At 37.4% G+C, this 27,779-nt stretch overlaps 1 protein-coding gene across 1 annotated transcript; it reads right to left on the reverse strand.

Moving 5' to 3' along the window:
* Positions 1–3,787: 3,787 nt before the first annotated feature.
* atp10a (ATPase phospholipid transporting 10A) lies at positions 3,788–27,074 on the reverse strand. The gene is made up of 21 exons (XM_077716174.1): positions 26,200–27,074; positions 22,347–22,551; positions 22,184–22,269; positions 22,005–22,111; positions 21,812–21,943; positions 20,809–20,939; positions 20,373–20,625; positions 19,395–19,612; positions 19,132–19,326; positions 17,652–18,204; positions 11,721–11,824; positions 11,468–11,594; positions 10,455–10,639; positions 9,327–9,621; positions 7,621–7,697; positions 7,009–7,134; positions 6,706–6,906; positions 5,705–5,785; positions 5,537–5,641; positions 5,280–5,467; positions 3,788–4,064 (listed from the first exon to the last, which is right to left on the reverse strand). Exons 1-21 carry the CDS (start codon positions 26,592–26,594, stop codon positions 3,833–3,835), a joined length of 3,996 nt encoding a protein of 1,331 aa, XP_077572300.1. The 5' UTR covers positions 26,595–27,074; the 3' UTR covers positions 3,788–3,832.
* Between the last annotated feature and the right edge of the window lie 705 nt (positions 27,075–27,779).

The raw sequence follows: 27,779 nt of genomic DNA on the forward strand, positions 1-27,779 counted from the left end.
TCGCTGATATTCTTTTGCAATTAAAGCATCCATCATATACTTAATGCTAAACTACATTTGCATTACTATGTTTTGTCGTACTTTAATTACTTTTGATACTGCGAATACTACTTATACTTTAACAAATGTCCCTTTTGAATTGAATTATTTAATTGTCACATTACAAGTATAATGATATTTAAAGCTTCACCACCAAGTACACAAATAACAAACAAACAAATAAATACTCAATAAATAATAATACAAACCAGTACTATTCTTTATTTTACAAGTACTACTTCAATTATAGCTACTTTTGGTACTACAACTACTACGTATACTTTTACAAATGTATTACGCCTTCTAAAATTGAATTTAATGCTTTTGTTGTCATAAAATAAGTATAATGAGAGTTAAAGCTTCACCACCAAGTGCCCAAATAACACAAAAATAAATAATTATAATAATAAAAATCCAGTTGCTGTGACGATAAAAACTACTATGGTGATCTTAGAATATTCTTTAAATAAATAAATAAATATTGAAATAAAATAAATAAAGAGTTGTACTAATTAGTTTATCATATTTCACCTTGGTGTGTTCGAGTCCAGTGACGTCATCATGACGCAGTTACGACAAATTGTTACGGAAAGAAATTTTAGGTAAGAAAATACTGTGTTTTAGTAGTTAAACTACTCAAACGCATATTGTGTGTATTATGAATGTTTAAATATTCCATCTCGGGGAAATGTTTAAGATGGAACCAGAGCTAGCTTATTGCTAACGCAAGATAAATCAATATAAACTCAATTTTTATTTGGAAACAAGTGGTCATGCAATGTTAGTGTTAGTCATAAGCAAATATTTGTTGTGATAGTGGCAGGTAAGTATTTTGTTTTTGTTTCGAAATATTTTGCTGAGTACTTTTAATACTGCATTGTTTTATTTCGTCTTTTAACCAGCGTTCAAACCTGGAAACATTACACAAATTAAGTGTATTTCCCTGTAATAATAACGATAAAACCTCGTCTTTTTCAACAAAATAACCCCAAATTACTTTCCAAGGTGAAAATAATTCGAATTTACAAATATATTTTGCATGTAATTTAAAGTTTAGTGTACTCAAAGTCACGTTTTGAGGAAATATTTTGAAGTCAAACTTTTCATTATTTTTGCTCAGTCATACCCTGGCGATCAATGTTGGGACTGCAATCAAATGGTCAATGGATTCATTGATCAAATCACTCTTCTTGTTAATAAAAAAAAGGACCGGCTGGCCATTTTTTGGGGGCATCGTGTAATTAAAAGCAGCTCAGACTTGAGTGTGGCGTATGTGCCGTTTATTGTTGATTAAACCTCCTTTCCGTGTGATTTCCCTTGAGATTTTTGCTGGGAAATCTGTCAAATCAATCAGAAAGGTCATGGCTCTATTTACTATTTTTTTTTAATAACCTTTACTCTCCCATGTCTTGTTCTACCAATAGTAACTACCGTTTTTGCTCGCATGTACGCCCTATTTCTCATAAAAAAATTATGACTCAATTGAGGGTGTGGCTTAAATGGGTCCAAATTAGAGTATAAGTATCAAAGTGGCGGCTCGGGGGCCAAATGTGGTCCGCCGCATCATTTTGTGTGGCCCGGGAAAGTAAATCATGAGTGCCGACTTACTGTTTTAGGATCAAATTGAAATGAAGAGTATAGATGTATATTAAATTTCTATTTCTTGAATGTATATGTGAGAAATTGTCAAATTCAATGATTTTAAGGAAATTTTAAGGGTCTGGCTAATATGTGAGTAAATACAGTAACATTTTTGCACTCTCTTATTAAAACCATGACTATGTAAGTGAAAATGGGAAATTAGGGGGCGGCTTATACGCGAGAAATTGTAAAAATCAACCATTTTAAAGCAATTTTTAAGGGTCTGGCTAATATGCGAGTAAATACAATAACATTTTTGCACTCTCTTATTAAAACCATGACTATGTAGGTGAAAATGGCCAATCAGGGGTGGCTTATATGCGAGAAATTGTAAAAATCAACCATTTTAAAGCAATTTTTAAGGGTCCGGCTAATATGCGAGTAAATACGGTAATTGTAAAGCACTTACTGTTGCGACACGATATAAAAGCTGCGTTTTGTTGACACATGCAGGACTCGCTGTTCCCGAGGACCCATCGAAGGCCACGGAGAGTCGTGATGGGGACTGGTCGCTAGGCAACAGCAGGATGCCTTTGTGTGAGTGCAAGTCAATCTTTACATGCCAATGTTTGCTCTTGTCTTTGTGCATTTGTGATGACGTACACAATAACTGGTTCTGGTAAGTGTGTGTGTGGGTTGTGAGTGGGGTAGCTTTTAAGGTATCGAACCTACAAAACACCCCAAATTTTTCATCCTAATAGAATTATAACAGACAAAAAGAGTCAAGTGTAGAGACATCTAGTGGCAAATCCAGGCAATGACCCTTTGTAATAAAGGGTCGATGCTTAATTACGTCACAACAGCTTTTGTCAATGGGAAAAAAAACATTTATTATCCAGTGTTAAGGCACAAGTGTGGAAAGTACAATAAGAACAATGACATATTTAACAAAAACTGTCTTTTTTGGGGCGAAAACCAAACACAACGTTTGGAGTTGGGCTGGTAACTTCTGAAAATGTCAAAAGTGCTTTTAAAAACATATATTTTTTAAGGCCACTCCCACATGGAAGTAAACTGGTTCGTAATAGCATGACGTCATAAACTACCCGTTTTTTTTGCAAAAAGTGTGAGCAATTTTTCAGGTTTTTTCTCATCATTTTAATCCATTGTAATAAATTTGGCAGTTACAATGTTTACATGGCAAATGCTATGCTAATTGTAAAGCTAATTATTACATATTTATGTAACTTTTGGCCAAAAAAAGGACAAATTTGTTCCACCATTTTTGAAAAGCTAGCATTTAAAAAAATTCAAGTAAAAGTCTTGCAAGCTTAACATCCAGGAATGTTTTTTTGCTTTTTTTTGGTGACAAAATGAAGCATTTTAACATGAACGCCTCTTTTTTTATTACTAGTTTTGCTTGTAATGGGAAACAATGTAAAAATGCAGCCGTTGCCGTGACAACGCCAATCTTTGGTAAACACTGTTAAAACACAATGAGATATCAGATTCCATCCCATTCAATTGGATTTGATTATCTTTGGAATGTATAGAAGAGAAATTAGCAAAGCTAAGTGTGTTAGCGCCACACCAAAATAAAATAAAAATTGTAAAAAAAGCGAAATATTTGAAATATATGACAATTTTTTTTATGAAATCGGACTTTTTGGAGAAAAAAATAAGTTACTATCAGCCATTTTAGCTTTTATGCTAACGCTAAAAACATCGTTTATACTAAATTTTTGTCATTTTCGGCCTTTTTTTTAGTTTTTTTTCCCTGCATTTTATTTGTAACGCTACATATAACTTCCTGGAATTAATTTTTCTGTATTTTTTCTTCATTTTTTTTGTCCTCCATTGTGGCGCTAACGTTGCAGTGAACCGAGGTCACGATGTACTGAAAAAAAAACTCTTAGAAAGACACAATCAAGGCCGCTGTTGCAAAGCACTTTGGAAGTATAAAAGAAATAATAAAAAAATAAAAAAACAACAAAAAAAACTCATCCATCATTACCCAATCAGAACTGAGATGAATCTTCCCCATATATATATATAATATTTACTTCTCCCAGAATAAAATTAGCATCAAATAAAGTACCTATTTGCATCCTTTACAAAAGAAGCTCTTTGGAAAAAAACTGAATAAAAAAAAAAAAAAAAAAAAAAATTTAAACGTGCAAATTGGGAAAAAAATGGGCGGGGCTTGAACCCGTCAACCCAAGGTGAGTCCGTCCAGGGGATTCCGAGTGTACTTGACGCCACCGTCAATCCGGACCGATAAACTGGCGTCGGGACGCTCCGACTCCCGATGGGGGTCTTTGATGGGGGTCTTAATCTCCTTGAGGGGGTCCCCGTGGGGGTCTTTGGTGGGAAGGCGGTCCAATTGACGGCCAACTTGGACCGGGCTGGGAAAGATGGTGCCTTGACACGCCCGGTAGAAATATCTGCGACATGCACACACGCCGCAGTGGATTAACAACATTCACGTTGGGGTGAGAGTTTTCACGTCGGGGTGACATTTGATTCTTGTTTTGCAGCTTTTTGGGAGAAATACTTCAGATTTAACCCTTCAATGCCTGGATTCACATTGAAGTCAACAGGCGTTAATGCAGACTCGTCATAAAACAGAATACGACCCAACAAAATGAGAGCATCCCATATTTTTTGAAGAAATACTAGGATTAAATAGAGAACATTTAAATTTTAAAATGAAAAAAAAAATGGAGGAAACTGCACACAGTGAGGAATCGAACCCTCAACCCCAGAACTGCGAGGCCGACACACTAACCGCTCGTAAATCATTATTTTACTGCCTTTACTATTTTTTCCTTCTTTCTTTTCTTTAGAAATGCAGCATTATCAATATTTTTATATTCAAAATTTCAATATTTTGTTTTGTTTCATCAATTCTCCATTTTTTAATTTGCCTATTTATGATGCTTATGAATATCCATTTCTTACAAAATCCACAAAATATTTTCATTCATTCATCCATTCATCCATCCATTCATCCATCCATCCATCCATTCATCCATTCATCCATTCATCCATTCATCCATTCATCCATCCATTCATCCATCCATCCATTCATCCATCCATTCATCCATCCATCCATCCATCCATCCATCCATCCATTCATCCATCCATTCATTCATTCATCCATTCATCCATTCAACCATTCATTCATCCATCCATTCATCCATCCATCCATCCATTCATCCATCCATTCATCCATCCATTCATTCATTCATTCTTTCATTTCCTGAATCGCTTTCTCTTCATTAGGGTCGCGGGGGGTGCAGGAGCCTATCCCAACTTACTTTGGGCCACCCTTCATCGGTGGCCAGCCAATCCCGGGCCACGAGGAGACAAACAACCAATCATAGTCAATTTAGAGTGTCCAATCATGCATATTTATGGAATATGGGAGGAAACCGGAGTACCCGGAGAAAACCCACGCAAACCCAGGGACAAAATGCAAATTCCACACAGGTGGACCACTTTCATGGATTTGAACACAGGACCCCAGAGCTGTGAGCCCAACATGCTAACCACTCAATCCACCGGACTGCCTCCAAAATATCTATCAATTATTTTCAATTGAGCACAATTCATTTCTGACCCCATTTTCCCAAGAACTGCGTTTAACTGCTCCTCACCTGGGTAGGAGCGCCGTCACGGGGGTGATAAAGCACAGCAGGTAGAAGGCGGGGTCCTGCAGCAACCTCTGCATGGTCCAATAAGGGTTGGAGGGGGAGTAGCAGGTAGGGCATGAGGCATTGTAGCACAGCGCCACCGTCAGGAACAAAACCACACTGAAGCAGACGGACAGCCAGTTCATCCACGTCTGGAACCAAAAAGGCAACGTTGCAATCAAGTTGGGACGCCACATGGTGGCGAATGGCCGCTATCTCACCCAGGTTTTAGTCTCCACCCCCAAGTGCAGCAAAATTGTCAACACGGCGATGGTGGTGATGGGGGTCCCCCATGTAAACAGGTCCACGTCCGAGTCGGCGTAGGCCTGCGTTAAGAGGAGGTGGGTTTGGGGGTCAAAATGGCGATGGCGAGGGTGACGGATACTCACAAAGTAGGGAATGAAGAAGCAGATGAGACTTTGGTAGAAAGCGTCAATCATGTTCATCCAGAACATGTAAGGCTTGTATTCCTTTGACAAGGATGGACAGAAATGCTTAGGATGAGTGACATAGTATGTCAAGTAACAACAATAGTACAAGCAAAAAATGGCTAAATGGGTGTGGCTAGTTGAGTTTTTTTGTGGGTCTCCTCATTGGCTGTTTGGGATTTTCACTTGGAAAAAATGGAAACCCTAAAATGGCAATTTCAAACCAAAATAGTTTTCTTGAGGCTTTCTTTAAATAACGCTCAACATATAGCTCATATTTCATATAATCATAATCTTCTCTTTGAGCCTCTTAATAGCAAATATTGTCTGGTAGTGGATTTTAAAAAAAATGTATTTAATTTTTTTTATCAGAAAAAAAAGGACGAGTTTTAAATCTATAAAATGTGTTAACCTTTTTTTCAACAAAGAGTAAATATTGCGTATTTGTTTAATTACAGTGAAAATTAAAGGGGAAGGAGGAAACATTTTAGAAATAATAATACATTAAAAAAAATAATAATACATTAAAAAAAATAATTAAAAAAATAAGAAATTAAATTTCCCAAATACTGGATGGAATAAAGTTCTAATCTAATCTAGATATTTAAAATAAAATCAGATCAAAAGCCCTAAATATAAGTTTGTTTTAGTTAAAATAATGTTTTTTGAACTAAAAACAACACTAGAAAAGAAATAATTTAGGATTTAAAAACTCAATATTTACATTTTTGGGCCGCACGAAATGATACGCTGGGCCATATTTGGCCCCCGGGCCACCACTTTGACACCAATGTGGTAGCGCTTCTTCAAGCTTTTTTGTTTCTTAATTTACACATTTCTCAATTTTACATCTACAGGTTAAACGAGCGTCCACAGAGTCTTAAATGGTCACAAACACTCTCCCAAAATGGCTGCCATTTCATGCTTTCCCAAAACTCTAAAAGAACGGCGTGCGCTCCCACCTCCGAGTTCTGCCCGTTGACGTAAAGCTGAGGTAGTCGCTGTAACGTCTCGGCCGATACGTCTTTATCCAACGTGCCGGTAACCAATTGCGGGAAGGCAGAAAACATCAAGTTGAAGAAGATGAGATACCATTGGTCGATCATGGCCGACCCCGAGAAGCCACAGTAGAACTGATACCAAAAAATAAGCGCCACAAACATCTGCAATAGAAAGAAAAAGTACTTTTATTACTTTTTACAATGATATACTTCCATTTTTTTTGTTTTTTGCAGCTCCCAAAAAACGCCAAGACGACAACATACGGCGTTTTTGTAGAAAAAGTAGAGGATCATGTTAGCCAACCGCGAGTAGCACCAATGTCCGTGAACCAGCAGCAACTTCCGAAGATGGCGGAACCGCGGCAAGGCAAAATCACTCGCCATCACCGCCTGCCAAACAAAAACAAGGTCAGTAAGAGTACCAAATGTTGTCTTAAAGCGAGCGCCGGCCCTTTAAGAGAGCCTTTAACCGCCAGTGATTAATCTGGCAACCCGTCCTAAACGCCGTTCCAGAAGCTAGTCTCCAACAGATGCGCTTGGCTTGCCCTGATAAGCGCTAGTTTCCGTTATCGCTACGCTATGAGCTAAGCGCTAATAGGTTGGGGTGGATGATGTCATCCGTGATTGGTCGTATGCCAATCAGGAATGTGGCTGCGACCTCTGTGTGACGTTAGCGTCCATGCCAACGCCGTAAATGAGGAGGGAGGATAAAAGTTGTTAACTGGCAGCCAAATTTGGATTGGGATTGATTTATTTTAGGAGCCTAAGAGGTTTATGTCATTAGAAGTTCCATTGACTGCAATAGACGTCCAATTTTTAGTTTATTGCGTAAAAATTAATAAAATAGTGGGCTAATAAATGAATACGGGGACTTACCTGCATACCCTCTTGTCCTGAAATACCCACACCGACGTCAGCTACTTGGATCATACTGACATCATTGGCTCCATCACCTGATTAAAAAAAAAATATATATTATTATTATTATTATTATTATTATTATTATTATTATTATTATTATTATTATTATTATTATTATTATTATTATTATTATTATTATTATTATTATTATTATTATTATTATTATTATTATTATTATTATTATTATTATTATTATTATTATTACTATTATTATTACTATTATTATTACTATTATTATTATTATTATTATTATTATTATTATTATTATTATTATTATTATTATTATTATTATTATTATTATTATTATTATTATTATTATTATTATTATTATTATTATTATTACTATTATTACTATTATTACTATTATTACTATTATTACTATTATTACTATTATTACTATTATTACTATTATTACTATTATTACTATTATTACTATTATTACTATTATTACTATTATTACTATTATTACTATTATTACTATTATTACTATTATTACTATTATTACTATTATTACTATTATTACTATTATTACTATTATTACTATTATTACTATTATTACTATTATTACTATTATTACTATTATTATTATTATTATTATTATTATTAAAAAATAAATAAATAAACAAATACATAAAAAGAACAACACGAGGTACATACATATATACACAAGCATATCGCCCTTTTAGATGACTATTCATTCAATTTTTGAACCGTTTATCCTCATAAGGGTTGCAAGGGGTGCTGGAGCCAATCCCAGCTGACTTTGGGCACCTGTGAATCGGTGGCCAGCCAATCGCAGGGCACAAGGAGGCAAAGGGACAACCAATCATAGCTAAGTTGGGGCTATTTCCAGTGTTTAACCAGCTAGCCTAGCATGTATGTTTTTGGAATGTGGGAGGAAACTGGAGTACAGTAATCAGATTTTTTTTGTAAGTTCGTAAAAATGTTAAAATCCACGCTGAAATTCACAAGAGGAAGCCACTCCCCCTTTTTTCTGCCTGCTACTAGAACTCAACACCAAAGTAAAAAAAAAAAAAAAAATATATATATATATATTTATATTTATATATATATATATATATATATATATATATATATATATATATATATATATATATATATATATATATATATATATATATATATATATATATATATATATATATATATATATATATATATATATATATATATATATATATATATATATATATATATATATATATATAAAAATATAAACCGTATTTTCACAACTATAAGGCGCACTTAAGTCTTAAATTTTCTACAAAATAGACAGACAGTGCGCCTTATAATACAGTGCGCCTTATATATGGAAAGAAAATTAAAATATGTCATTCATTGAGGGTCGTCCAGATGTTTGGTCGCCCGGACATTTGGTCGCCCGGACATTTGGTCGCCCAGATGTTTGGTCGCCCAGATGTTTGGTCGCCCAGATGTTTGGTCGCCCAGATGTCACGGCCTTACGGTTGTGAAAATACAGTATATATATATATATTTTTTTTAAATAGTAGTACCCCACTTTGTGTTTTTTCATTTATCGCGGCCATGTCTGGTCTACATTAACCACAACAGTCCATTACACCACTAGTTAACTTCAATTATAATCTATCAAATCAAAGTCCTCCCTTCCCCATACCCACCTATGGCCAGCGTCATGACTTTGAGCTTATGGCGCACCAACTTGACCACCATGCTCTTCTGCAACGGCGTGGAGCGGCAGCACAACACCGAACGGCAACTGCGCGCCACCGCTAGGAACTTATCCTCCAGACTTCGGTCTAGGGCGTAGGCTAGGGTGCGTCCGTCAATCACCAGGCCCAGCCGGTGTACGGCGCCCAACGGGGACAAGTCGGCATGGAAGCCTTTGGTTGAGCCACATAGGAATTTGGCTTGGATGTAGTGTAAACTCTCCTCCAGTAGGAGTGAACAAGACTCCTTTTGGACACAAATAAGGGTCAAAAGTTCAAGGCTTGGCTATTAAATGGGAAGAATTCTATTGAGTGGGATTAAGTACAGTGTTCCCTCGCTACTTTGCGCTTCAGCTATCGCGGACTCAGAGCTTCGCAGAGTTTTTTCATCAAAAAAATAATAAAAAAATGTAAAGATATTAAGTTAAAATGATAAATGACATCATTTTACAAGAGGTGGAAACTAAATATTCAATAAGAATTAGTAATTGCATCAAAAAAAGGCTAAAGAAATGGTCAATAACATGGTGAGAGTTCAGGAAAATAAAAAATTTAAAGATATTAAATTAAAATTATAAATGACATCATTTTACAAGAGGTGGAAACAAAATATTCAATAAGAATTAGTAATTGCATCAAAAAAAGGCTAAAGAAATGGACAATAACATGGTGAAAGTTCAGGAAAATAAAAAAATGTAAAGATATTAAGTTAAAATGATAAATGACATCATTTTACAAGAGGTGGAAACAAAATATTCAATAAGAATGAGTAATTGCATCAAAAAAAAGGCTAAAGAAATGGCCAATAACATGGTGAGAGTACAGGAATGGCATTGATGACGTCATGGCTGTTTACAGGCCCAAAAAAAACAATGTTCACAACTCCCAATAACGATGTTTTTTACTTAAAAAAAACTGCAGAAGATACTCCATCCGGACTACTATGATTTTTTTTGCTTGGTGGTGCTTTTGTGCACGTGTTAGACATTTCTTTAAGCATTTTTGAAGGGGCGATAAGCGAGGGAACACTGTAGACAAAATGAAGCCTAAGAATGAGGTCAAAAGTTCAATTTTACTGACCATGGAGTCGGCATTGAGGGTTAAGATCTCCTCCTCGGGGTCCAAAAGTTTGCAGGCGTAGGCGATGTTGACCGCCGTTTCCTGCTTGTCGCCCGTCAAGACCCAAATTTGTAGGCCCGCCTTCCGTAGGGCGTCGATGGTTTCGGGGACGCCGTCCTGCAGCCGATCCTCGATTCCCGTGGCGCCTGCCCAGATGATTGTTGATTTTTTTTATTTGAAATTATATTTGACAACGTAATGAGTGTGTTATGTATGATGCATGTTGTTTTTTGGGGGATTTTAGTGGGTTATTTGAATAATTTTGTTTCCCCAACCAAAGAATTATTAGAAATACATATGTCAATTATATTATTTTTATTTATTAAAGTTGTGAAGAGCTGGTAAGATGTTTGTAGATTCGAGAAATGAAGAAAAAAGAAAATAATGCGTCAAAATATGTAATGGGAGAAGTACAGTAATCCCTCGAATATCGCTATTATCGTAAATTCTAATCGTATAGTATATTTATACATATTTATATATTATAACTTTTTTCTTTAGTGCCTAATAGCAAGAGTTTCAGCGTGAATATTCACATTTTTATGAACTTAAAAAAATGATAATAAATAATAATGATAATAATAATAGCAGAAAAAAAATTGCAAAAAATTTAATTTACGATAATTGAGGCAAGCCTGTACCCGCTTAACATAGGAAAAAAAATTATAAAATTTGATATATTGTGATGATAAACTTTTTTGGGGGGGTGGTGTGTCAAAATATAAAACTAAAAATACGTAAAATTAAACCAATATATGAATTCAAATTGAATAATAAAGTGAACAACCAAAATGAAAGAAATGCTAGCATGCTAGCTAGCATGCTGCCTGACATACAAAAGAGTAGGCAAAAAGTAGACTTCCCATGATGCACTTTTTTTGGGATGTAATAACTATGTCATAGCAAAAAAAATAAAACATGTAAAATGACATTAGCGCCACATTTATTCTGTTTTGGCACATTTGCTAGAATACCTAGAAGCTGAAGGTTGGTCTCTAAACGAAGTGCCGACTCGAACAGCAACTCCTCCCGTCCTTGGATTGCCGTCTCGGCCTCCAGGTGGCGCTGCAGCCAGCAGGCATACTCCTCTTGGCTCAGCACCTAGCAACGCCAAGACGACCTTTTCTTAAATTTGCCATAATCATACCGCTAGTGTGTAAATCCCATAAATGACCCAATAGATTTTTTACCGCCGCACTGCGGCACCCCCTTTTCGCGCGGAATTACCTTTTTGGCGATGCATAGCGTGCGTAGGCCGTCGGCTGCGTAGCCGTTCAGGTAGTTTTGCGTTCTGTAGATGATCTTTTTCTGACGTTTTCCTTTGGAGTTACCTTGGAGACACAAATTGGGAAGAAGGAACGGAATTTACATGTAAAGTGCTTTTCTACTTACTGTATTTTCACGACTATAAGGCGCAGCCTCAATGAAGGACATTTTTTCCATATATAAGGCGCACTGTATTATAAGGCGCACTGTCTATTTTGGATAAAATGTAAGACTTTTAAGTGCGCCTTATAGTAGTGAAAATACGGTAATTGCTATTGACTTCCAGGTATGAAGCACTCACTACACCACAGTCACCTCTAGAGCCAGCCATTGTTGATGTTTTGGATTTTTTTGGTATAAAGTCTTGAAGTGGGGGAGGAGCTATATGATGCAAGATTTTGTAAACTAAGATCTGCATATTTAACAGTATTGAGTATTCAGTTCAGGCGTTTGTGTTTTTTTAATATCCGACAGTGGTGGTTTTTCGTTTTTGGTTTTCTGTTTTTTTCCATATATAAGGCGCACTGTATTATAAGGCGCACTGTCTATTTTGGAGAAAATTGAAGACTTTTAAGTGCGCCTTATAGTCGTGTAAATACGGTTCCAAAAACGTTCTGGAATTTGTTTTGTAAGTAGATGGTACAACTCTATTTGGTGTTAGTGATAAAAATCAAGTTGAAAAGTTACAAGTTGCTTCCCGGGCCAAAACAACAGACAAGGCTTCCTCTCATTGACCCTCTTAACGCTTTTAATAGGATTGGATATTGTGCGGGTTTCCTCGCGGGGATAATGCACATGACCGCTCGTCTCGTGTCCCCCGGCTAGGAAAAAAAACAAACTAAAATAAACAATGTAATGTAATAACGCCACAGTTTAAACTGTCGGACGTTTTTCCAGAAAACTAGCCTTAGCCATGTCCATTTCTGGACTTAAACCCAATGGAGCATATCGTTCAATCCACCTCAAAATCACCCAAAGACTGCGTACAGCAACCAAGTAAAATACCGTGTTTTCACGACTATAAGGTGCACTTAAAAGTCTTCAATTTTCTCCAAAATAGACTTTGCGCCTTATAATCCAGTGCGCCTTATATATGGAAAATAAAACAGAAAACCTAAAACGAAAAACCACCACTGTCGGATATTAAAGAAAACACAAACGCCTGTACTGAAAAAATACTGTTAAATATGCAGATGCCATTTTAGTTTACAAAATCTTCCATCGTATAGCTCCTCCCCCATTGCAAGATTTTATACCAAAAAATCCAAAACATCAACAATGGCTGGCTCTAGAGGTGACTGTTGTGTAGTGAGTGCTTCATACCTGGAAGTCAATAGCAATTAGCGTATTTCCACGACTATAAGGCGCACTTAAAAGTCTGACATTTTCTCCAAAATAGACAGTGCGCCTTATAATACAGCGCGCCTTATAGTCGTGAAAATACAGTAATACTAATAACATTCACTAGCAATGGAATTTGGGTAATTGCCAATAAGAAATATGAATACAAATATTAGCATTTTGCATGTAAATGTAGGTCAAAGGTCGTGACTGTCAGTCAGTGCATTTGACAACCGGTGGTTCTAGTGTGAATGAATCCATTATGAATGGTCTCACAGCCTCTGTGTTCTGATTGGCCGCCAGCACCCGGCGATAAAACACAGTCGTCAGTGTTGAATGTTCCGCCTAGTAAAAGCCTCGGGACTGGGAAGACGTCTGGCAACCAGAGAGACACCCTTGGCCTATTTTGGGAGGTGGAAAAATGACGTAACCTAGCGCTTGCCATGTCATTCCGCAAAAAAATGAGACGTGACATAAAGCGGGTGTGAGAAAACAAAAACCTAAACTGAGTTTTGGATGATCAAAGATGAAAAAAAGGCAAAAATATTCTGGTTAGTTTGTGGTAAGAGGGTACCATATTTTCTCGTATAAGCCACACCCTTAAAATTGACTTAAAATGGTTGAATTTGACAATTTCTCTCGTATAAGCCGCCCCCTGATTCAACATTTTCACCTCCATATTCATGGTTTTTAATAGGGGAGTGCAAAAATGTTACTGTATTTACCCGCATATTAGTCGGACTCTTGAAATTGCCTTTAAAATGGTTGAATTTGACAATTTCCCTCGTATAGGCCGCCCCCTGATTCAACATTTTCACCTCCACATTCATGGTTTTTAATAGGGGGAGTGCAAAAATGTTACTGTATTACCCGCATATTAGTCGGACTCTTAAAATTGCCTTTAAAATGGTTGAATTTGACAATTTCCCTCGTATAAGCCGCCCCCTGATTCAACATTTTCACCTCCATATTCATGGTTTTTAATAGGGGAGTGCAGAAATGTTACTGTATTTACCCGCATATTAGTCAGACTCCTAAAATTGCCTTTAAAATGGTTTAATTTGACAATTTCCCTCGTATAAGCCGCCCCCTGATTCAAAATTTTCACCTCCATATTCATGGTTTTTATAGGGGAGTGCAAAAATTTTACAGTATTTACTCACGTATAAGCCGTACACTTAAAAAAATGCGTTAAAATGGTTGAATTTGACAATTTCCCTCGTATAAGCCGCCCCAGGATTCATAATGTTCACCACCATGTTGGTGGTTTTAATAGGGAGCACAAATGTCTTACTTTGAAGGGATTTTTTAAAGAAAAATCATCGTACGGAGTATTTCTGAGATACTGTATAACACAATTGTTGGATTCCACATTCCAAAATATGTAGACAAATTCAAAAAGGAAGTCATGTGAGCAGTACAACCAGGAAATCTGTCCGTCACGGTCTAGTTTGTTATTTCTAAGTAAGATATTTCATATTTTAGTTATTTTTTTCCTTGAATCTCATTCATAGACGTCAAAGTTAATTTTCCTTAGCATTTTATCTGTTTATATTTTCTCTATTTTGAAATAAATGACCATATTTTTTTGCATTTTCTTGCGTTATGATGTTTTTTTTTGTCATCTTGCAGTTTCATGCATGTTAAGTCAAATTTATGCGCATATAAGCCGTACTTTCAATTCAGTCAGGATTTTTGTAGTGAAAACTACGACGTATATGCTAGAAAATGCGGTATTTATTTGTGATTTGAGGCGCTTCTCATAAAAACAGTGGTTTCCTATGGCCATTGGAACACCCGCTTGTTTTCCAGTTATTGTCAAATGGGATGTTGGGAAGCGGCCAAGGCGATTTTTCTATGCTAGGACGGTGTAGCGAGCAGGTCTCTTTTGTATGTTCGGAATTACAATAACAAGATCCCCAATAGGACCATGACTAGAACAATGATTTGGGATCACAGAGGGGGAATAAAATGACAAGGCGGCTTGGGATTTTTCTTTGTTTTGGGTTGTTTTTTCTTTTATAGGTTCAAGTTATAGCAAGTCTGGGAATGAATGCTTTAAAAATGACTGCCATAACTTTAGTGGAATGTCTTTTGTTTTTTATTTAGACTTTTAAAACGGGCTTTATTTTTAGGGTTCTTGCATTTTGGAAAATATCCAGGTTTTGTTAAGGTTTTTTATATGTCTTGATCAATTTTTTTGATCATCTTTTTCAAATGGTATTGATTTTAGTGTATTATTAGTTGATTGATTTTATTTTATTATTATTTTATTTCATTTTATTATTATAATTGTATTGATTTTATTTTATTATTATATTTTATTGTATTATTATTTGATTGATTTTATTTTATTAATATTTTATTTCATTTTATTATTATAATTTTATTGATTTTATTTTATTATTATATTTTATTTTATTATTTTATTGATTTTATTTCATTATTATATTTTATTGTATTATTATTTTATTGATTTTATTTTATTATTATATTTTATTGTATTATTATTTTATTGATTTAATTTTATTATTATATTTTATATTATTATCATTTTATTGATTTTATTTTATTATTATATATTATTTTATTATTATTTTATTGATTTTATATTATGATTTTATTTCATTTTATTTTATTATTTTATCTGATCTTATTTTATTACTTTATTATTATATTATATGGTATTTTATTTCATTTTATTATCAAAATTGTATTAGGATGTCCTTTTTTGCTTTTTTTCTGGACTACTTCCAAACTTTTTTATTTACTTCCTTGCTTTTCTTTTGAATACTTTTTGCCATTTTTCTTTTTTGCTTTACCATTCAAATTCCTTTTTTTTGCGTCAAAACTTCCCGAAACTCCCGGTTTCTCCATTTTCACCTTTTGTCTCTTTCCTTTTCCCTTTTAGCATCTTACGTAACTTTAGCGGAAAGGCTGGAGCGGCGGGCGGCAATGTGGGTGTGTTCACGGACGGCGGAGCGCTACAACAACAAAGAGCCCGCCCGTTTGACTTCAGGCCCACCAGCAGACACAGTAAGTCACATCCTACAAGCACTTCTGTTACTTTGGAATGCAAGACTTATGGCTGACGTGACACGTCAGTGAAGAACACTGCGCTACAGTATCGCGCGCCATAAACACGCCACCGCCAGACGGCTCGGTAGCGACGGCGTTTGTCCTCGAGAAGGGGCGCTGCCTTCTTATAACTGCGCGCTGGAGATCATGAGTCAACCTTAAAGTTACCATATTTGCTCGCACATGAGCCACGCCCTTAAAATGGCATTAAAATGGTTGAATTTTACAATTTATCATGTATAAGCCACAGCCTTAGAATGGCCTTAAAATGGTTGAATTTTACAATTTCTCGCGTATAAGCCGCACTTGGGGTCTGTAGTAATCATTGTAGTAGTTGTAGTAATCATAGTAGTAGTTATAGTAATCATAGTAGTAGTTGTAGTAATCATAGTAGTGGTTGTAGTAATCACAGTAGTGGTTGTAGTAATCACAGTAGTGGTTGTAGTAGTCACAGTAGTGGTTGTAGTAGTCATAGTAGTGGTTGTAGTAGTCATAGTAGTAGTTGTAGTAGTCATAGTAGTAGTTGTAGTAGTCATAGTAGTCGTTGTAGTAACCATAGTAATAGTAGTAGTTGTAGTAACCATAGTAACAGTAGTAGTTGTAGTAACCATAGTAACAGTAGTAGTTGTAGTAATCATAGTAATAGTAGTAGTTGTAGTAATCATAGTAATAGTAGTAGTTGTAGTAATCATAGTAATAGTAGCAGTTGTATTAATCATAGTATTAGTCGTAGTTGTATTAATCATAGTATTAGTCGTAGTTGTAGTAATCATAGTATTAGTCGTAGTAGTAGTAATCATAGTATTAGTCGTAGTAGTAGTAATCATAGTAATAATCATAGTAGTAGTAATCATAGTAATAATCATAGTAGTAGTAATCATAGTAATAGTCATAGTAGTAGTAATCATAGTAATAGTCATAGTTGTAGTAATCATAGTAATAGTCATAGTTGTAGTAATCATAGTAATAGTCATAGTTGTAGTAATCATAGTAATAGTCATAGTTGTAGTAATCATAGTAATAGTCATAGTTGTAGTAATCATAGTAGTAGTTGGAGAACTTCAGTGTCATTTTCTATGCATTTTATGTTAGTTGGTGTTGATTTTGAGGCAATTTCCAACCCTGTTTTTGGGCAAAAATAATGACTACTCAAAGTCTATGGAAGAAAATAGATATTGATTTTATGGCTCATACTTTCCCGCTCAATGGAGATTTCTTTTTGGAGCTCCAGTTTGATTTGGCAACTTTTTGCTGGGTCCAGTAATGTTGACCACATTTTCAAACTATTCAAAGGAGTTCAATGGATTTTTGTTGTTGTGTCGAACTATTTTTTGAGGCAATTTAGAGCATTCACTTCGCTTAGCCTACATGTTATTGGTATGTAGTAGGAAACCCGAGCACCCCAAGAAAACCCACCCAAGCCCGGGTAGAACATGCAAACAGGAATTGTTTGATTGAAAATATTTTTCCTACCCGTGTCGGGTGATTTGATGAGGTCCATGATGGCCGAATCGGCTCCTTTGGTGTAGACGGTGACCTGCTGGGTGAGCGGATGCTTGACCACTACGGACATTCGTTTTCTGGTGGAGTCGAAGGCCAAAGTGTGAAGTAGTTCAAAGTCCAGCCTCCCCAGGTGGGGCAGGTCCAGGGTCACCTGGTCCGGGAGTCGCCCCACCAGGGAGCATTTGTAAGCCCTGGCGGCGTAAACCAGCGCCGCCTCGTCCGGCGACTCGGCCTCGTAACGTAAATCCGCCCCGTCGGGGTTTTTGTGTCGGTTGGCATTGTCATCCGGGGGTGCCGAAGCAGAGGGGTGGTCGTCCTCCTCTTCCTCGCCCAGTTTGGTCAGGGTGCTGTCGGCCGAGGGGGAGGATAGGAAGCTGGAGCAACCTTTGGCCGAAGAACGGTTGGTGGCTAGGCTGGATGAGCTTCCGCCATTGGAGCTGGAAGTCAGTCGACTCGGGGTGAAGCGCTTGATGAAGTCTTCGATGGTCTTGACCGGGGATTTTGGTTCCGACCGTGTTCGAACCTGTGTGAGCAAAGTGAGGAAAATGTGTTAAGATGTTTGTGGAGGCCAGGGGTGGGCAAATTTTTGGGCCCGGGGGCCATATTGACTTTAAAAATGTGACAGATGGGCAGGGTCAGAACAACAGGATACGATACATATAAAAAAGTGCATCCGTTAAAAGTACATAAAAAAAAGGACTAAAGTATTAACATACTCATTACTCATCATTAAAGTATAAAGTACATAGTAAAGTAAAAAGAACTTGACAGCTTCTGCCACTGGCTTCTGCGTCACGGCGCCATCTTGGGGAGGGTTAAATAAATAAATAGATAAATAAATAAATACATAATTAAATAAATAAGTAAATAGAATAAATACATAATAAATAAATAAAATAAATACATTAATAAATAAATAAAATAAATACATTATTAAATAAATAAAATAAATACATTAATAAATAAATAAAATAAATACATTGATAAATAAATAAAATAAATACATGAATACATAAATAAAATACTGTAATAAATAAATAAAATAAATATAATAATAAATAAATAAAATAAATATAATAATAAATAAATAAAATAAATACATTAATTAATAAAAAAATAAATATAATAATAAATAAATAAATTAAATACATTAATTAATAAAGAAAATAAATACATTTATATATAAATAAAATAAATACATTTATAAATAAATACATTAATTAATAAATAAAATAAATATATTGATAAATAAATAAAATAAATACATTGATAAATAAATAAAATAAATACATTGATAAATAAATAAAATAAATACATTAAAAATTAAAAATTATTTGGACAATGTCAGCGGGCCGAATTAAAAAGCCTAACGGGCCGTATTTGGCCCGCGGGTTGTAGTTTGCCCACCTCTGGCCTAGCCTCAACTTAAGACAAAAGCGTGCCGGCTTACCTTGTGCCGGGGTTGGTCCGGCGAGGATACCACCACCGTGTTGCAAAGGGTCAAGGCCACAAAGAAATCCATGACGTCGCCCAGATCCGAGGGAAGTTGGCACGCCGGTTGACCGTGGAAACGCATCAAGTCCATCTGACCGCCGCATTGGTTGACCTTCTCCACCAGCTGAGGGTCTGGCGTGATGTCCTTCTCCTGCGAAAGGCGGAAAGGACGTCCGTCAGCGAGAGGGGGAGGAGCTAAGAGATGACGAGGGTAACGACCATGGGACTGCTGAAGGCCGTGTGTTTGGAGAGGATGCTGGCCCTCTTGGCTTCGGCCCTGCTACCCGTCCGGCGGTGGGATTTGGTGCTGTGGGATCGCAGGACCACCTTGACGCTGTGGTGGCTTCCCGTGCTGTCTCGGCGAGGTAAAGTCCCCCCGTGAGACGTGCAGTCCTCCTCCTCGGAGTCCAGTTCTTGGTACATTGCCAGCCTCCTGGCTAAAGGACCATGCAGAAAAGACAAAGGGGGAATTAAAGGGTGTCGGGGCATATTCCAATCTAAATGCGTTAGATGTGTCAAAGTGGCGGCCCGCGGGCTAAATCTGGTCCGCTATATCATTTTGTGTGGCCCGAGAAAGTCAATCATGAGTGCCGACTTTCTGTTTTAGGATCAAATTAAAATGAAGAGTATAGATGTATATTGCATTTTCTGTTTTTCCTCCTTTTAAATCAATAATTGTCATTTTTAAATCATTTTTTCATTTTTTTTAGGTCAAAAATTGTTTTGTAAAATTTTGAAATGTATATTTAAAATGGTCAGGCCCACGGACATGCATTTTAGATATAATAATATTATATATTTTTATAAATATTATTATTATATAGATATTTTTTAATAAATGGATTAAAAGAACTAGATTAAAAGCCCTGAATATCATTTTTTAATAGATCTAAAACAAGGTTTATTTTAGTTTTTTTTTTAAATATACTTTTAGATTTTATAAAATGATTTTTGAACTAAAAAAACAGAAAAAAATGGATTAAAAAATGACAATTATTGACTTAAAAGGGGGAAAATCTGAAAATTTAATATCCATCTATACTCTTCATTTTAAATTGATCCTAAAACAGAAAGTCAGCACTCATGATTTACTTTCCCGGACCGCACAAAATGATGTGGCGGACCACATTTGGCCCGCGGGCCACCACTTTGACACCTATGTATGAGACTCTTTTATGAATGGAACATCTGTCCCACCATTAGCGTCATGCGAGTACTCCACGCCGGCTACAGCGCAACGGCGGAACACCATTTTGTTGTCCGTCAGCGTGCCGGTTTTGTCGGAAAAAATGTACTGCATTTGGCCGAGGTCTTCGGTGATATTGAGGGCGCGACATTGCAGGCGCGAGTCGCTCTCTTCGTCGTACAGCTCGCCGTCCTGGTGGATGAAGTACACCTGGCAGATCTTCACAATCTCGATGGACACGAACAGCGAGATGGGGATCAGAACCTGCCAGAACCACATATTGGACACCGTTTGTCAATATTTGCTTGCAATCTGACCGGTGCGCCATGACACGTTTTTGGGTCATTCGATACAACCCGACCTCTCAAGTACACAAAAAACGTTGGTCGGCGGGGAAAGGGGTTGTTATTGAAAACGAGGGTTATTTTGGATTTTGGTGTTTTGTACCTGGAAGACGATGATCATGGTGAGGAAGAGATAAATGGCCGACAGGACGGAAGACAGACGAGTGCCTTCTGGGCTGAGAACGTCAAAAACAGGGCGTTTATCGCCGTACTGAAACATCCAGAGGCCGTGACCTGTCGGGAGAGGAGTAAAACGTCAATGACTTCCTGGTTTTATTTTGCTTCTTTGTTGTCATTGGCTGCGTACGACTGTTTGTCCAATGGTGTCCAGTTAGCTTAGCGTGATGCTATTTAGAGTGTTCAACCAGCTAGCTTAGCATATGTTTTTAGAACATGGGAGGAAACTGGAGTACCCAGAAGAAACCCACGCAAAAAAAACATGCAAACTCCACACAGGTGGACCAACCTGGATTCGAACCCAGGACCCTAGAGCTGTGAGGCCAACCTTTGCTAACCACTCATCCACCTGACCGCCTTGTTTGAGAGTTATTTTTTACAACATATTAAAACTGACGTTAGCGATGATAACATAATTTGAAGATGATACATCTCATCTCATTTTCTTTATCTTCACTAGGGTCGCGGGGGTGCTGGAGCTTAATCCGAATTGGTGTCCAGCCAATCCCAGGGCATGAGACAAACAACCAATCACTCTTAGCTAAGAGCGATTTAAAGTGTCCAATCCGCTTAGCAGGCATGTCTTTGGAATGTGGGAGGAAAGGGGAGTACCCGGAGAAAAGCCACACAGCCCGGGATGAACCTACAAACCCCACACAGGTGTACCGACCCGGATTTGGACCCAAATTTGGGTGATAAACTTCATCTTCACCTGTGTGGAGTTGGCATGTTCTCCCCAGGCCTGTGTGGGTTTTCTCCGGGTACTCCAATTTCCTCTTAGATTCCAAAAACAAGCATGCTAGGCTAATTGTATGCTAAATAGCCACTAGTTATGGCTTTGAGGGTAAATAGTTGTCCGTCTTTTCGTGCCCTGTGATTGGCTGGTGTGTGTGGGTGTGTGTGGGTTGTACTCCGCGAGGGTGACGCACCAACAGCGGCAAAAGAGCACATGAGCAGCAGGATGATGACACACCAGAAGACGTCCACATTCATCTGTCTTTCCAGTTTGCTACGCTTGTAGCGAGGACCGTTGTTGTTCAGCATGGCTTTGGTTTCGTGACCTGCAAACGCACCCGCGGTTAACGCCGTCCAAGATGGGCGTGGCCACCGTGCGTCGCTCACCCGCGTAAATGACGATGCCCACCGCTTCCTCCGTGTTGCGGATGGTGCAGCCCCGTAGTAGCAGGTTGTCCTTGTAAAGCGCGGCTCGGTGACCATTCCGGTGGATTCTGAGCATGTCAATAAGTATTTCTAACTACATTTCCCATAATGCAACAGTAAGAAGGAGCGACTATACTCACATGTAACCTCGGAAACGGTTCAAATCGTTGTTGGGTTTCTCGCACTCGATCACGCAGTCGTACTTGAACGGGTCGAAATCGCCGTCCTGCCAAAAAACGGAGGCCACACCTCTTTATTAGCCCCGCCTCCTCCGCCGCCAATGGGAATGCGAGGGGATCTCACCGCGTCGGAAAAGCTGCGCGCCACCTGTCGTTGCTTGAGGTTGGTTTCTCCGTCCAGTGTGGCCGTCTCGATGTGACACAGGCGGTCCGGGTCGCTGGAGCTCAGTAGCAAGATGTCGGCCGGTAGGATCTCGTTACAGCGGAGCCGGATCAAGTCCCCCACGCGTACTTCTTTCCAGAACTTTTCCACGTAGCGTCGTTCTGTCCTAGAGAGCCAAAAGGACAAATTACCACATAGTATGACTACTATGTCTACTACTGCTATGACTACTACTACTGCTATGACTAAAACTACTGCTATGAGTACTACTGCTATGACTAAAACTACTGCTATGAGTACTACTGCTATGACTACTACTACTAATACTACTACTACTGCTATGACTACTACTACTATTACTACTACTACTACTGCTATAACTACTTTGTCTACTATTGCTACTATGACTACTACTATTGCTATGACTACTACTACTATTACTACTACTACTACTACTGCTATAACTACTTTGTCTACTATTGCTACTATGACTACTACTACTGCTATGACTACCATGTTTACTACTACTACTATTACTACTACTACTACTACTGCTATAAGTACTTTGTCTACTATTGCTACTATGACTACTACTACTGCTATGACTACCATGTTTACTACTACTACTGCTATGACTACCATGTTTACTACTACTACTATTACTACTACTACACCCATCTAGTCGAAGAACAACACATAACTACAACTACTACTACGCCTACTACTACTACTACGGCTGCTACTACGGCTACTACTACGGCTAATACTACGGCTGCTACTACGGCTACTACTACGGCTACTACTACGGCTACTACTACGGCTGCTACTACGGCTACTACTACGGCTACTACTACTACTATGGCTACTACTACTACTACTATGGCTACTACTACTACAGCTACTACTACTACGGCTACTACTATGGCTACTACTATGGCTACTACTACTACGGCTACTACCACGGCTACTACCACGGCTACTACTACGGCTACTACTACTACTACTATGACCACTACTACTGCTATGACTACTACTAATACTACTACTACCACGACTACTACTACTTCATTATGTGGTGCGCTTTATATATGAAACACATTTTCTTGAAGGTGCGTCCCGGGTGTAGAAAATACAATACTGACTTATGCTAAGTTTCACTATTTTAGTCCGTTTATTATTTGAGCATATTTCCATCACTGAATGTTGGAAAACGGCGCTCTCCAGTTTTGAAAATACATGTGCAACGTTCCAAAAAAAAAAAGAAAAAGATCAATAGCAACTAAAATCGTAGGCGTCGACGACGTCTTTGTATCACGAGGTCGACACGCCAGAAAAAAATACTTTCTATTTTTAGTCTTCATTATCATAAAATGACTTCACAGTGTTCTGACAGGGCTGAATTTCACACGCGTATTAACTCGTTTAATAGATCGCAAAAAATATGCAGACGTGAAAAGGGCCAAGGAAAATCATATTTTATACATTTGTACTTATTTTTTATTTTTATAGATTTAAAACAATGTTAATTTGAGCTTCTTTAGTAACGTCTTTGAATCTTTTGTTTTTCATTTCAAAAGAAGGCCACTTTTTTATTCATTTATATTCAATATCAAAGTGAAAAATATCTGTATATATTTATTTTTAGATTTTACCAAATAAATTTTGTACGAAAAACACAAAAAGCAAAAAATGGCTTAAAAAATTGCAATTATTGATTTAAAAATGGGGAAAATCTGGAAATATAATATAAATTTATAGCCTTCATTTGTAATTTTATCCAAAAAGAGAAAGTTGACACTCATAATTCACTTTCCCGGACCGCATAAAATCATGTGGCGGGCCAAATCTGGCCCCCGGGCCGCTACTTTGACACCCGTCCACTAGATAGCGCTGTGCTAAAAGAAATTTCAACCAATATTGAACCAATATTGATCCATTTTTAAGGAAATTAAAGTCTTTTCGCTGCGCATTATAGTGCAGAAAATACGCAAAAATAATTTGATGTTACGCATGAAACAATTGATCAATTCATTGCAAAAATAATCAACGACCAATCAATTACGCGGTAACAATCGTTTAGGCCAGTTTAAATAAAGTTTACCCACACAAAAACAAAGCTAACCTAAAAAAAGAACCCTGTTTTTTTTTTGAAGATTGACCCAAGGCTTGTTTTTTTTTTCTTTATCCACAACAAGCCAATGTTTACTCCTCGTAAACTTCCCCAGTCGGCGTTTACCCACAATCCCCGGCAGGAGGATGAGCGCAAACATCAATGCTTCCGTTATCTAAACTTTTCTTGTAAATATTAGCGTTTGGGGACCGAAGTTGGAACTTCCTGCGTTTACGTGGCACTTGAATGCAACTGAATAGGAAGCAGATTAACATTAAGCTAGCAAAAAAAAAAAAAAATACTTTTTTTTCTTTTTGAAATTAAAACACAGAGTCTTTTGACTACTGTGAATTCTGCTCTGTATACGTCGTATGCGCGCCACAACCAAGCTTTTCATGAGAGGGAAAACACCCGACAAAATACTGACAGAAGGACATTATTAAGAACACATCAGTCGGACTTGGCTGCCATTTTGGGGTGGTGTGCACTCCCAATTCGAGGGATTTAAAAAAAAAAAAAGTGTCAAAATTGGATTTCCGTTTTGTCACAACACTGGCATTATCAACTGGATATTGATGCTTGAAGAAATATTCGATACACCACGTCATTTTGATACTATTTTTTAAAAAAATGCTGTTTTTTATTAACTGTTTTATTGGTGTTTTTTCTTGAATTTCCTCAATTTTAACAGTACACCTCAATCTAGTTGATGAATAACACAATTCACTACTACTACTTTGATTATTACAACTACTACTATGATTACTACAGCTACTATGACTACTACTGCTACGAATAGTATGACTACTACTATGATTACTACAACTACTATGACTACTACTGCTACGAATAGTATGACTACTACAACTATGATTACTACAACTACTACTATGATTACTACAACTATGATTACTACAACTACTACTATGATTACTACAACTATGATTACTAAAACTACTACTATGATTACTACAACTACTACTATGATTACTACAACTACTACTGTGATTACTACAACTACTACTGTGATTACTACAACAACTACTGTGATTACTACAACTACTACTATGATTACTACAACTACTACTGCTACGAATAGTATGACTACTACAACTATGACTACTACTACAACTACTACTAGGACTACTACTATGGCTACTACTATACCCAAAAAAACAGACCCGTAAATGTCTCATGCCTCTTTTTATTATTTAATATTTTTAAAATATATACTAAAACAATAACAAAATGCTGACTGGCACCTTGACATTTTAAACGGTTGAAATCATCAAGCCAAAATATAAAGAAATTGAACCATAAATGCCACCAAATCACCCAAAATTGACTGTAAACCCCCCCTAATTGAAAAGTCATGACCAGGTAATAACCCAAAATTCCACCGGAACACAAATAAGCAGGTGATACCAATTTATAAATAAAAGCCATTTGTGTCCAACAAATGTAAATAAACCAGAATCCGCTATTTTCTCAACAGCGTTCAAGTTATTCCATCTAAAAACGGACCCAATAAACACTTTGAAGTTATACACGACATTTATAACAGCTACTTCAAACACGTATAAAAATATTATTTTGAAATCCATGCAAAGCAAAAAGGAAAACAGCTTTCACAGGTCAAGCGAAAGTGAGAAAACTTGATTTTTTGCGGACTTTTTTTTGCGTCCATGGACTCGAACTACTCGCCTGTTGTAGACTAGACAATCCATGTGGTTGATCTCCTTATCGGACCTGTGTCTCCGGTAGTCCTCCCACAGGTCCTTAATGGCCGTAACCGACAAGATGAAGACCACCGGAGCTAAAGCCAGCTCAGGCTGGAAGGCGTTGACCACCGGCACGAAGTTGAGCAGCGCAATGAAAACAAAGTAAACATTGGCGAAGCGGTGGAATTGCTCGAAGAGATTTTTGGGCAGGAAGGAGAGCACCGTGTACTTTGTGGTCTTGATTTTGTTATCAGCATATAGTCGGTTATCCTCGTCTTCGTCCTCTCCGTTGGCATGAACGCTGCGGATTTTGCTCTCCTTTTTGCCCTTTTTCTTCTTCACTTTGACTTTAGACTCGGTTCCGTCACGACTCGCCATTTCCCCGACGAAGACGTCTTCTTTTTTTTCGTTTCTGGGAAGGGTCGTCGTAACTTTTCTCTTGTTCGAAGGGGGGGAAAACAACTCGAATTTGCGGCTAGGTGATCATTCTTTTCCCCCCGCCCTGGTTCGGCTTATTAGTTTCTTCGTGAAAACAGCTCCTTTTCATCCATGTCCTTACTCCGCCCGTCCGGAGGACAACTTTAAGCTTGTTTTGGGGGCTTCTCCCCTTTTTTCCATTCAGGGAAGGATGCTGACTTGGGACTTCCCACTTTGTAGATCTGCACAAGGACTGGATGCGGCTAGCTAGCTAAGCTAACCGTTATTCGTATGCTGCTGTTAGCTTAAGCGACGAATCCAAGTAATTTTATAGATCGACACTTTTTTTCTGGTAACGTGAGACCCCGACTTTCACCGCCCTGGAGCTCAAGCCCAACCCAGAGTCCTCCGCCGAGTGCCACGCGGTATTCCCGGAGTAACTTTTCCTGTGCGCAAGGAAGTTAGCGAGCCGTGGAGTACATTTTATTTTCCGATTCAAGGTGGCCGAGGGAAAGAATGATCAATTAGAAGAGAAAACACGGCTTTAAATGGCTTGGAATTATCATCAATTTTGCATAACCACATCAATAAGAGAAAAAACACACAAACGCCTTGAGATACGAGCGATTTCGCATATGAGAGGGTAGAATATTTGCTTTGACATACGAGCAAAAAATTAAAGTTAAAAAAAGAGAAATTACCAAAATGCCATTATTAAAATTGGGTAAATTACTCATTAGATGCCATTGATGATGATATAAATATAAGATAAGAAAAAAAACTGAAATGAAACAGAAATTGCTCATTGGATGCCATTGACGACAATAGACGTCCAATTTGTCGTGGTTGGGAGGAATGTTGGCAATTTAGATATGCCCGGGATGGGTTTCTCAAAGAATTTAGGGTTGTTTATGGTGAGCTGGGATGGGCTCCGGCACCCCCGTGACCTTTGTGAGGATTGATGGAGGAAATGCCAACAGCAAAATAAATAAAAGTCAAGAATTTCAAGCAAGAGATCTGAATTCATCATATCGGATTTTATTTGTAAACCTAACAAAAATGTTCCAGATATTAAATCATAACTTGGGACTATTCCAAATATTTTCCCAATACGGAACAACTCTCTGTTGTAAAGTTACAGCTGGA

This window comes from Stigmatopora nigra, chromosome 5, assembly GCF_051989575.1.
Source record: "Stigmatopora nigra isolate UIUO_SnigA chromosome 5, RoL_Snig_1.1, whole genome shotgun sequence".
Taxonomy (NCBI): domain Eukaryota; kingdom Metazoa; phylum Chordata; class Actinopteri; order Syngnathiformes; family Syngnathidae; genus Stigmatopora; species Stigmatopora nigra.